This window comes from Bombyx mori, chromosome 9 (genome assembly GCF_030269925.1).
Source record: "Bombyx mori chromosome 9, ASM3026992v2".
NCBI classification, from domain to species: domain Eukaryota; kingdom Metazoa; phylum Arthropoda; class Insecta; order Lepidoptera; family Bombycidae; genus Bombyx; species Bombyx mori.
Window position 1 is genome coordinate 11,017,299 of NC_085115.1, and position 12,656 is coordinate 11,029,954.

Sequence of the window (12,656 nt, forward strand, 5' to 3'; positions counted from 1 at the left end):
CTGTACAGCGGGAGGAAAACCAAACTTTCGGCGTAGGTAGGAGAAAAAAAATATTGGTGTTGCACACCTATTACGTTTTATTGTTTTTATTTTGCTAATTTCATCTTTTGGGTTATGTAGTATTTGCTTGTTGACTTAAACAGAACTATGAAAGTGCATTAGTGTTGAAAAATGGTACACAATCAGGTATGCCTCAGAAAGGCATATCTAAAAACAAAGTTTTAGTTAAAGTCCTTTAAATTAAGAGGTAAATTCTACAATTTTCTGGGAGGTTATCTTATTTCAGCTTACTATAGTAAGGTTTATTTTATTAAGGGTTTAAGGGTTAATTAAGGGTATAAAGGTTTATTTTATTATATTAAGGTTATTTTATTAAGGTCTTTTAAAAGACTTGGCTGCATAGGCAGTGTTCCGTTTGCTTGGCGACGAATCAAACAAAAAAAAGTGTTGTAATTGTGATTTGTTATTTCCATGACGTTACTGACGTACAAAAACGCCAATATATTTACATTCTAAGATACCGTACGAAAAAAAGCGCGGGAAGTGTTGAATTAAGCGGGCGTCTTTTTTTTGGCTAAACTTTTGAAAATTAAATTAATTTAATATTACAGGATCAGTTAAGTTGTAAAGTGTATATATATTAGTAGTATTGATTATTTATAGTTTTAGTTTGTTTTCTTCGCCTGGTAAGTCATCTTATTGTATTATATGTAAATAGTATTTTTTTCTTGGCCTCCATGTTGGAGCCCGAAGACCCTGGAGGGACATCCCTCCAGGTGTCTCATGTAGTTACAATAGATGCTTCGGGAATGGAAACGGAAGGTTCCATTATAGATACAGACTGTTCGGAAAACATTAAATCCGTTAAAAGAAAGAGAATATCAACTAGAAACCAAAAAAAGAGAAGGAATCACAAACATACAGATCTACCAGATTGCCAACTTTCCCCTAATGATATAAAGGATAATGTTATACCTAAAGTACTTGAGTCAGATGATAAAATCACTGAAATCCATCATAATGAGGTTGCTAACTCTAAAAACATTACGAGTAACCCTCGCACTGCTAGGCTGCTTTACCAGGCGTCAGACCCTGCGCCTTATGATGTACATATTCAAAAAATTTTACAACCTAATCAAACTGGATCTATACATCCAGTACAATTTGGATTCTTTCTAAAAAAAAATTCAATAAAAAGCATTGTAGAGGGAAGCATAAAAAAAATTGGAAGGAATAGGTTGTCATTTCAATTTAAAACATTTCAGGAGGCTAACTCATTTCTAAATCACAAATCTCTTGATGATAATAAATATAAAGCTTTTATTCCGGCCTTCACTATCACCCGCATGGGAATAGTGAGAGGTGTTCCATGTGACTGGGACGAGAAAGATGTTATAGAAAATATAGAGCTTCCGCAGAACTGTGGAAGCATTCTGAAAGTTAGGAGACTAAACAGAAAGGTTTATGACGGCGAGACACCCAAGTTTGTTCCAACGGAGACCGTAGTTTTGACCTTTGATGGGAAGGTGTTACCTCCCAGGGTCTTTATGTGTTTTAACTCCCTACCTGTAGAGCTTTATATTTACCCCACGCTGCAATGCTTTAATTGCTGCCGTTTTGGTCACACCAAAATGCAATGCAGAGGCACTCCAAGGTGTTACAAATGTGGTGACAATCATTCAGGTATAAGTTGCGAGACGGAAAGAGATGATGCTGTGTGTATTTTATGTTCTGGTTCCCATTTCGCAACAGACAAAAAATGCCCGGAGTATGCTAGGCAGAAAGCTATAAAAGAAACAATGGCTAGAAACTCTATATCCTATTCAGAAGCAAGTAAAGTCTATCCACCAGTTTCAAAATCTTATGCTGACATTGTTGCTTCTGCTTCATCAGCCCCTTCGGGTCCAACTATGACTTATTCAAGCCCCTATAATTTAACAAGCCCTTTTAAGAGTCCGACTCAATCATATAAGAAAACAGTATTCTTGAAACCCAAAGCTCGTCCCAGAAATTCTAGTAAGGGATATGATCAAAAAGCGCATGCAGAGCTTATCCAAGATTACAGCAACATTCCTTCCTTTTCTACAGGTTGTCTCAAAAATTACAATGATTTGTCAGAAATAATAACAAAGGATCTCATCATTTCTATAATTCAGTACCTTTCACAATCGAACATAATTAAAATACCGTCCAACGATGCCGTTTCTTCAAAAACTTTTTTAACTAATGGACAGTCAGGACCATCCACGAAACCAGTCTCTGGTGATTCAATGGAATTGCCGGAGTATTAATAGTAAAAAAAGTGACTTAATTTTTTTATTGAATAGTTACAAACCATTTGCAGTCTCTCTTCAAGAGACTTGGCTTCGTCCTGGATTCAATTTTAGAATTCCAGGACATGTCTGTCTTAGAGAAGACAGAACAGATGGGTATGGTGGAGTGGCACTAATTCTTAGGGGAGGTGTGCCCTTTGTCCACTTACCCATCCCTAATCGTAACCTCGAAGAGTAAATGTTTTTTTCAATTGATTGGTGTATTACTTTATTTATACTAATATATAAATCTACAGTGGTTTTTGCGGATGTTCCGTTATAATTACTGAACCGTGCATCCGATTGACTTGAATCTTGGTATCCATGTAGAAAATACATGTACTTAATGGATAGGCTAGTATTTATATGAGTGTTGGACTCCCTACACCAGTTTCGGGGGCGTTAATGATGAGAATCTTTGTGAAGGTGAGATCTAATAATGTTAATTTTAAATGCCCAGCGAAGCGGCCGGGTACAGCTATTTATAATATTGTCAGAATGACTTACAACTTTCATACACATAACAATTGTAAGTATATATATCTATATAAAGTGTCACATAATTAGTGCTCCGTTTCAGACACAACTATCGTTAATGTAATCAACCCCTTGAAAGCAAAGTGGTGATCTCACATGCTATAGACTGTTGTATATGGCTGCTTCTCAAACCTTTATCTAGTTTTATAATATTAATAGTGTAGGTACAAAGACATTTACTTTCTACCGAAAGAAGGGTCGGTGAAGTCCATTCTCAGAAACCACCGTCATTTTATTATTATTATGAGGATATAATATTAAAATGTATAGGGCTTATTTCTAGCAACATTAAGCACAATTAACTTATTTAACATTGTAACTATGAGATTAAATTATGAGAGCGATTATTGATTTCGAAGAAAACAGGTACCTATAGGTACATAACCTTCATTTTAGCTGCAGAAAAAAAACCGATTTCCCTTAAACCTGGGTGAGAATATAAAAATCGTTTTCTTAATATGAAACGATATTTCTTTGTCTATCAAATTAAGTTAAAACCATCATAATCCGACAACTTTTTTTAGGGGCCCAAACGCCCACAGAAAATGGGCATTGTCCAACTTGACCTCCTGTCTCTAATTTCACTTGTGGGCATTCGCGAATACAAAACCTGTTTTTTTTATTCACAGGCCGATCCTAACTTTCACGGCGCTCAGAAAGAATCTGCCTGGAAAATGTCTGCCGATAAACCTGAACTAAGAGCACTTCTCTTGGAAGCTATCGCCTTCGAAGACGGCTTCGAGAATAATAGTGTGAAATCTGAACCCGATGACGAAATCAAGTCTGAACCTGATGACGAGATCAAGTCTGAACCCGAGGACGATTACGATTCAGCTGATGAAGGCGTAAGTGATTAAATTAAGACCTATTTTTAATTCATCGATTGAAAAATATATTTTTATAAGCATAATTTTACTACAAAAACATCAACGAAATAGCCTAGGTAGAAATCACTTTTATTGTAACCAACAATGTACTTTGACAATAATAAAATACAATAATTGTGCAACGATGTGAACATCCATCCGTCACGACTGCCGCGAGCAAAAAGAGAGCGATGCCTTGTGCCACCGCGCCCCAACATCACGCCACGCGCCTTCCGGACAGCACACCATCGTTGACGTCACTTAGGCCACGCCTCCAATGTCATCATCATCTTCTATTTAAATATATTTTCTCTCATTAATTTAGTAAAACTACGCTCGGGAGTAGTTTTTCCTCTTTTTGAACGATTTTCTTGAGTATCCAAGTTCCTTTGTTTATAATTGATGAGAGAATGTTAAGTAATTAACTCTTGTTTTCATGTTCTTTTCAATAAGTTTTTTTTATGTCGTACTGCTAACATTTCAATTTAACCTATTTTTCCGCTGTTTGTAAAATTGCTGTAACACGTCATAGCGTGTTATAAGAGATTGCTGTACATGCCTGTAACTGGCTTACATACAGTATGCGCGCGAGTTCATGTCCATCGGGGCCAGTGACGACGCGCGGGGGGCAGCTCCGCCCGCCTCCCCACTGTTGTCTGATGTCTAGTGTTGTCTTTGACAGTTGTGACGCGCGCTTATCGATACCGAAAATTTACGCTAACGCTATTGTGTTAGTTCATGGTGAATAAACCATGACTACTTCGCTTCTAACAGGTTCAGGTAGAAAAAAACCTACACTGATTTGGACTCTGATCTGTCGGCTGTCTTTTCATCTGATAGTAATTGATGTGGAATTAAAAGAATATTTTTCTCTATTAGAAATAAATAAGGAATTACTTATCACATTTATTTTATAATTTTCAAAATGACCTAGTTACATTAAACCAAATTGACAGCTGTTGACTAAATCGGTAGTTATTATCGACATTACCATAATTAACTAGGTCACAGCACTACCGCATTCCTCAGGATGAACATGAACTCGCGCGCCTACTGTATCAGTACTTAATTTTATACATGTTAATTTTAACCTTAAATGTTTTGTGTGTATTGCTGTTGGTGTGTCTAAATCTTATATATATAAAATGAATTGCTGTTCGTTAGTCTCGCTAAAACTCGAGAACGTCTGGACCGATTTGGCTAATTTTGGTCTTGAATTATTTGTGGAAGTTCAGAGAAGGTTTAAAAGATAGCTAAATATTAAAATGCTCGGAATTAAATAAAAATAACAATTTTGTTTTTCCTTCGATGTGTTCCCCATCGGACGGATTCCTTTTGTTTGTTTTAATTTTATTTTATACAAAAGTTTAGGTCTTTTGTTTATCGATTGAGGCACTACGAAGTCTGCCGGCTCTGCTAGTAAATAAATAAATAAATAAATTTGTTCAGGAGGAGACAAGTGGCAGCACGGCACTAGACGGCATGGGCCAGTACTTGGGCGAGGTGAGCTCGCTACTGGACCGGTCGGGCAGCTGGCAGGAGCTAGCGGGCAGGCTGCGGCTCGACTCGCTGCTCTCCCTGTACTGCGCGCAGCCCAGCCCCACGCACACGCTGCTGCTGCATCTCAAGGTACTAACTTCGCACTACCCTCTCCACAAGTCATTCATAAGCAGCTGTATTACAACACTATTGAGATCTTAGGACAAGGTATTTTTATTTTTTATTGCTTAGATGGGTGGACGATTTCACAGCCCACTTGGTGTTAAGTGGTTACTGGAGCCCATAGACATCTACAACGTAATTGCGACACCCACCTTGAGATATAAGTTCTAAGGTCTCAGTATAGTTACAACGGTTGCCCCACCCTTCAAACCGAAACTCATTACTGCTTCACGGCAGAAATAGGCGGAGTGGTGGTATCTACCCGTGCGGACTCACAAGAGGTCCTATCACCAGTACACCAGGTAGAAGGGAAAAGACCACCCGGCCGGCCGCTAAACCGTTGGTCAGATCAGGTAACGCGCTCACCGAAATTTCTGTTACGACCGCCCTGAGAGAAGCCGAAAACCGAACGAAATGGAAGCTGACGGTATAAAGAGCCGCGAAGGTCTTTCAGGGACACGACCTTCAGCGATGAAGTATGCGACTAAGAGGAAGAAGAAAATATGTACTTTATATTTTCGTCGTAGGCAAACGTATCGTAAGCGACTATATGGTAATGGTGATCTAGGTCTCTTATTTTAAAAAAAATCACAGCTGCCAAATAGCTTGACAGTTCGAAGTCGGAATCTCTATATATGTAAAACAAATGGCGCCTTACATATTTAATGTTGGTTTAAAAAAAGTATGTATATATTGTGTAGGGTAAACGATCTCGTAACCCACCTGGGGAATCCATTTACGGATACCCGGTCCGGGGGGTAACGAACCGGGTTATGTCGGACTCCGGCGCCTCCTGAGAGGAAGAGAGGGACGAGTAGGGCCAAGGTCCTCCACCTCCCCGAATTCCTCGCAAGAGACTACGCCTTGAAAAAGGCGCGCGAAGCACTTGCCCCGCAGAACGACTACCGACTAAACCCCATCGAGCTCCACCACACCGGCTACACCAGACCTACGGTACCGCAGTGCGCGCCGAAAGTCCGCCTTCGCCGGTACCCGTCCTGATGATAAGACGGGATTTCATCTCCGGGAAAATCCCGTAGGACGTCATTTCGGGAGATACACCGTGGGCGGCGCACAGGAGCCACCTTGCACCGCCCCACCACCGGACCGACAGTCGAGTACCGGGCGCCCCCGCACCCGCCACCTTCTAGTCCCTACGGGGGCTGAGCGGGAGCTTCACGCCCGCGCCGGCCATCTCGTAACCCACCTGCTCTATAGTGGTTGTTTTTTACAACACTCGAAAGGAAGAAATAGAGTGGCCTCATTCTAAGAAAATACACGGCCGATTATTTACAACTAGCGACCCGCCCTCGCTTCGCTTCGGAAACTGTAATTTATTATTGACTTCTCCACTAATTAATGGTTGTTATTATACATATAAACCTTCCTCTTCAATCACTCTATCTATTAAAAAAACCGCATCAAAATCCGTTGCGTAGTTTTAAAGATTTAAGCATACATAAGGATATAGGGACAGAGAAAGCGACTTTGTTTTATACTATGTAGTGATTAAACGTATCTCATTACAGGAATACAATGAAATATCATCGAAATCGTTAGCATTCATCCTAGAAGATATGGGAGAGTTGGAAGCGGCTGAAGTTATAAGAAGATACGTTGAATAAATTCTATCGAATTTATTTTGATCGCAAATTTATTAACACTTTGACCTGTTAATGCACTTACGTGAGCCCGTGACTTGAAACTGTTTTTCTTAAAACCGAGAACCCAATTGTTGTATTCACTTATAAACATTTGGATTATTAGTGATTGTTAAATATTTAAATATATATTTTTTATTATAGATGTAGATACAATGATAATCACAATTTACATATTAATTTAAAGTTTATAGCATTAATGTATATAATAAGTCTGCAACAAAATTGTATTTAGCAAAGAATTAGGTACATACATTTTTTTTATTTAAATTAATCGTATCCTATGAGAGTATTTGAATTGTCTTATTATCTAGTCATTTATTAAAAAACAAAATTTTGGTTTTGGGAAAAAAATTCAACCCACAATTTCTATTCTTTAAAATCTTTTAAACAAAAAATTTATGATTGGATTTGCTGTGTGGTCACATGAGAAGTAATATTGTTATTGTTTTATCACGTTCGCCCTTGTATTGCATTCGAAATGGAATACGAATAGGCGGCTCTACGTTGGAAGGAACATCTTTAGTTGGAATGTTCAAAATAATACCTGAAATTTCCTCAAGCGGATATTGTAAGTTTAATTTTATGTATACATTTTAATGACAATTTTGTAATATTTGAAATTATTATGTGGTTGTAGTGAGGAAATTTTAATATAATCGTGTAACGATAATTATCTATGTTTTTTTTAGAATTCACGTATAAAACCTATATCTTAAAAAAAAAAAACAAAAATCAATCAATCATATGGGCAGAGACGTAACCCCTTACATTGATGATGTCCATGAGTGACGGTGACTACTTACCATGAAATGAGCTGTATGCCCATCAGCTTAAAAAGGTAATGAAAGAAACGAATCTAAAATATTATTTATTACACCACAGGATATGTCCCGTTAAAAGTTAAAGATAATAACGACATACCTATACATACATTATTATTTTCATTGTGATTATGTTAGGTGTTTAAATTTACATAATGGTATTTTTTAGTCAAGTATAATAGGCCCGGTATACTTCTTAACTACTTAACTCTCCGACGGGTCGATCGAGATCCACGATGAAGGAATAACACCGTTTAATAAAAAGAAACTCGCAAATTTTCGCAATTACTGTTGGTAGCGCTTATTGTAAATCTACATGCTTAGCACCACTGTCCGACCAATATAATAGGTTGGGGGAAAAAGTCTTTTCGCATTATAGTATGTATGAACTTGTAATAAAGTCTCTTTGGCTATACTATATGTATCTGGCTGGTTTTGGTATCATTAAAAGTTTAAATTTTAAAGAAGATAATTCCAAATTCAAATTAGGAAATTTTCGTACTGTCAAGCTGAGTGAGTCTAATGAAGAAATTCGATACATTTTAAAATTTTACTACAAAAAAGGTAAAAATGCAACACAAGCCGCGAAAAAAAATTGCGATGTTTATGGACCTAGTGTGTCCTAGTGCAGTGTCTGCGAGAGTAGCACAAATTAGGTTTTAACGTTTTCAATCCGGAAATGTTGATGTCAAAATCAAACCCGCAAAATTATAATTTGCGTAATCACTGATGGTAGGACCCTTTTTGAGTCTGCACGGGTAGGTAGGTACCACCACCCCGTCTATTTCTGCCGTGAAGCAGTAATGCGTTTCGGTTTGAAGGGTGGGGCAGCCGTTGTAACTATACTGAGACCTTAGAACTTATCTCAAGGTGGGTGGCGAATTTACGTTGTAGATGCCTATGGGCTCCAGTAAGCACTTAACACCAGGTGGGCTGTGAGCTCGTCCACCCATATAAGTAATAAAAAAAAAAAGTCAAAGATGCACGTCGCCCGTTTGCGGAGGGATATAAAATGGATGCCATTTTTGAAAAAGTGGAGCAAGATCGGCATATCAGTAGTTACGACGTAGCTGAAGAACTGGTAACTGACCACAAAACAGTTTTAGTGCATTTGAAAAAAAAACTGGGTACACAAAAAAGGTCGGTATTTGGGAAGCCCCAAAATTTCTATAGCAATGGGATCATGTCTCTACCTATAAGATGGCAAAAAGTTATCGAACAAAATGGTATCTACATACTTTAGTTAAACGTAAATAAACCATATTTAAAAAAATTTTAATTTTTTTTTTAAAATGCGAAGAAACTTTTTCCCCAACCTATTATGTCGCGAAGCAGTAATGCGTTCCACTTTGAAAGGTGGGTAGCCGTTATACTAAACAATTGAGGCAATGACTTGATCTCTCTGGGCTCTGAAAATCACATAACTGGGTGTGTCTTTATAAGAAATGCATGGCTCTTTTCATTGGGTTAAATTACTTTTCAGGCACACTAAATGAGATAATTGTGTTCAACTTGCTCAATAGTTTAGCTTTATGTTAGTTTAGTATATATCTAAATAATAATAAATACTTTCGCAGAAAAATTTATCTATTAATTTCATAAATCATGAAATGATGACCTTTTATGTCTAGAAAACTTTTGCAATGATCTTTTATTTACAAAAGTAACGCAAAATATCTTTTTAAATTTACTAATTGTAGACAAAACACTTCAGTGAACAATAAACGTATGCATGTAAATTTTACTGCCAAGATAACAACTACCTTTCATTTTTATTTTTGTGACTGCACACTGAAATATACTGTGTACTTTGCACACAAAATTAATTAATTTATCAACATTCACCAATATGGTTTCCATAAAGTGAAATACAGTAAAACATAGCTATATTATTGATATAATAAAAGATGACCACGCTTTGCTGCTATTGTGCCACTAATGATATAACTTAATTAAAATACTCTCATACTGAATGAGTTAAAACGCTCACTAAATCCTGGGTACACTTGATTATTTTTGTTAGTAATTGGATTAACTTTTCGGGTGAATGCAGGTAAAACTTTCAATTGAAATTAAAATATTTCAAGTTTTAAGAACCCTTCGAAGCTTCGTAGTTTCGTTATGCTGAGAATCATTCTAAAAGAAAATTTTATCGGCACTGTAGCCAAGGTCTTATCGAGGTCTATCGATGTATTTTTAATATTAATGATGAAAACGTATTTAAATAAGTTACGTAATTTTAATGTTCTATACAATATAATTTCGCTATTCGAGGCTTTAACCAGAAACAATTAGGTAGGTATGAATAGAAAAGTTTATCGAACATTCGACGTTCTTAAAAAGTAACTAAAAAAGATTTCATCATAAAAGTGTTACTATAAATAATACGTGTTTTTGTTTTAAACAAAAAATATATAATTGTAGGTTTTACAAAAACTGGATTTTTTTACATACCTAATGTCATATTTATAAACTTACATACAATAAATTAATGTAATGTTACACTGATTTCAGATTGTTTAAATTAAACAGTAAACATAATTATATTTCTAAATGTACCTATTTATGTTAACTTAATTATTGCGCATGTAGTTTTGATATATGGTGATTTTAAAGCTTAATAAGTTAGTTAATTATAACTATTCAATCGTGCCTTAATACAGACAATTTTATATTTGTGCGAAGAAAAAATACAGCTCTAGGCAATAATGGTATAGTAAAAAGTTAAGTCTTTTTACTATAACATCATTGGCTCTAGGTTATAAGACTAAGTTAAACGTTGTTTAAATAAAATATTATTAAAATAGAAGTAAATGAATTAAGGTAATTTAAGTTTTTTTTTTACTCGAACCACCTTCACAATGGCTAATGTATGTTTAGTTTAATAAAAATATTTGCGTCGCACTCTCCGTCGTAATTATCAGTAATTGACGAGTTCGATAAGGACGCTGATCGGTGCTTGAAAGGCCTAACGGGAGTAACGGACGACGACGGCTTTGCGCTGCCCCGTCGCCTGGGTCAGATATTTATAATTAGCGGCGCTCATGATAAAGGGGTTAATATGCCCATTGTTCTGGTCTAGTAGTCTCCTATAAGTTATAGAACTCAGTAAATTGCGTTTGTTGACTCATTCCCGATCCTGCGGACAGAATGGAAAGCAGTCGACGTCGCCCAAAACACGTCATCTCGGATCCTCCCGATCCACTAACGGTGCTTTTAGGTACTTCAAGCACCGGTCACCGTTCTCGTCGAACCCGTCGCTTGCGACGAAGGGCTCGACGAGTAAATTAACTCTCAGACACAGCCCACTGAGTTTCTCGCCGGATCTTCTCAGTGGGTCGCGTTTCCGATCCGGTGGTAGATTCTGCGAAGCACGGCTCTTGCTAGGGTTCGTGTTAGCAACGTCATCAGGTTTGAGCCCCGTGAGCTCACCTACAAAGTTAGGGTTACGCTGAAATAGCCTCTCAAGGCTCTCAGCTAAGGTAGGAAAAAAAAAAAAGCGTTTGTTGAACTGAGAGATTATTGCACTTCATGTCATCTAACACCTATTGTTAGATGACATCCTAGATGTTGTCTTATACTTATGTACTCATTTAATTTCATTCAATTTTATGCAATACTATGAATTTATTTCGTTCTATTTCACATTTCGTACAACAGACACGCTTTTTGCTCCGAAATATTTGTATTGTATGGACTTGTTTTCTTTTGCTTTTCCGGTGGACATCGTGGATAATAGATATCATTATTATCTAGACTTGTGTTGATAGATGACAGGACTCTGGGAACGCGAGGAGCGAGTTGTGTGAATTTTTCTAATTTGACTATAGTAGAATTATTTTGTCCGTGCAGTTTGGGTCATAAAAAATCGGAGCGGTGAAGCGAGTATTTTGCTCTCTCTTCCACTCACGAGCCTTATGGATGGGCATAGTGATGCGCATTATTGTTGTCGATAAGCGTTATCGATAGTGTATTTAGTTTTGTCATTTTGTGGGTTAGTGATAAAAATTAAAGAAACAATCATTTATCGAAAACTTACACCACATATCGCCGCAGCAAGTTAACGATAACGGCAGAAATTAACACTTTGTAACTTTTCGGGATCTATTCTCATTTCAGTGAAAAAATTTAACACATTGTTGATAATAACACGTGCTTATGCTGGTATTTTTTGCCAACAAGCAAAATATTTTAATAAATTCTGACATTTTGGTACAAAACAAAGGAGTAGCCATTTTGTCACTAAAGAAATTTAGAGAGCAAATGCACAAAATCACATTTCTCTTCGACATATGTACTATAATTTGCAGGTAGGTACAACAAATTACTCATAACATAACAATGTCTAACCCCCCTGGTAAACCACCCCGCTCCCGTCCAAATGATGAAATGTCTCACCACCCTTCGTATACCACCCCGCCGCCGTGTACATGCCTTCGATGACTCATTTGTTTTTATCGATAATGGCGTTGCGCCCGCGCAACATGCCCACCGGCCTAGACGGGCTAGGTTTTATGACCCAAACTGCACGGACAAAATAATTCTACTATAGTGCATAGATTATACACTTAATATATTTGAGGACTAGTGTTTCTTCAGGTTTGAATGTGTAATAACGGTGATTTATTAACTGAAGTATTTGTAAAAAAATGTGGGGAAATGAAACAAAACGCTGGACGTAGCTTCTCAGGATCTTCCAGTCCACTGAAAAGTCTCAGTAAATAACCGCCAATTTACTAAGATTATATTTCATCCCGTATCATCTCATTTAATTTTCATTTCATTTAATTACAG

General features: G+C 37.0%; 1 protein-coding gene across 3 annotated transcripts; it reads left to right on the top strand.

Annotated features, from left to right (window-relative positions):
- Positions 1–462: 462 nt before the first annotated feature.
- Positions 463–10,689, top strand: LOC134199377 (uncharacterized). Of its 3 annotated transcripts, XM_062670122.1 has the most exons (4): positions 468–2,738; positions 3,479–3,694; positions 5,165–5,344; positions 6,907–10,689. In XM_062670122.1, the coding sequence occupies exons 1-4, from the start codon at positions 2,679–2,681 to the stop codon at positions 7,000–7,002; spliced, it is 552 nt and encodes a 183-aa protein (XP_062526106.1). In that variant the 5' UTR covers positions 468–2,678; the 3' UTR covers positions 7,003–10,689. The 3 variants fall into 3 exon arrangements, 2 of the variants coding, with proteins under 2 accessions (XP_062526106.1, XP_062526105.1); XM_062670121.1 differs by lacking the exon at positions 468–2,738 and having other exon boundaries at positions 2,773–3,694; XR_009973858.1 differs by lacking the exons at positions 5,165–5,344; positions 6,907–10,689 and having other exon boundaries at positions 463–2,738; positions 3,479–3,617.
- Positions 10,690–12,656: the final 1,967 nt, after the last annotated feature.

Bases quoted from the DNA above. Each gene is read 5' to 3' on its own strand.
- LOC134199377 (XM_062670121.1), top strand. From the start codon at position 3,395: ATGGGCATTGTCCAACTTGACCTCCTGTCTCTAATTTCACTTGTGGGC. The intron at 3,695-5,164 runs GTAAGTGATTAA...AAATTTGTTCAG, and splicing joins ACGATTCAGCTGATGAAGGC to GAGGAGACAAGTGGCAGCAC. The intron at 5,345-6,906 runs GTACTAACTTCG...ATCTCATTACAG, and splicing joins CGCTGCTGCTGCATCTCAAG to GAATACAATGAAATATCATC.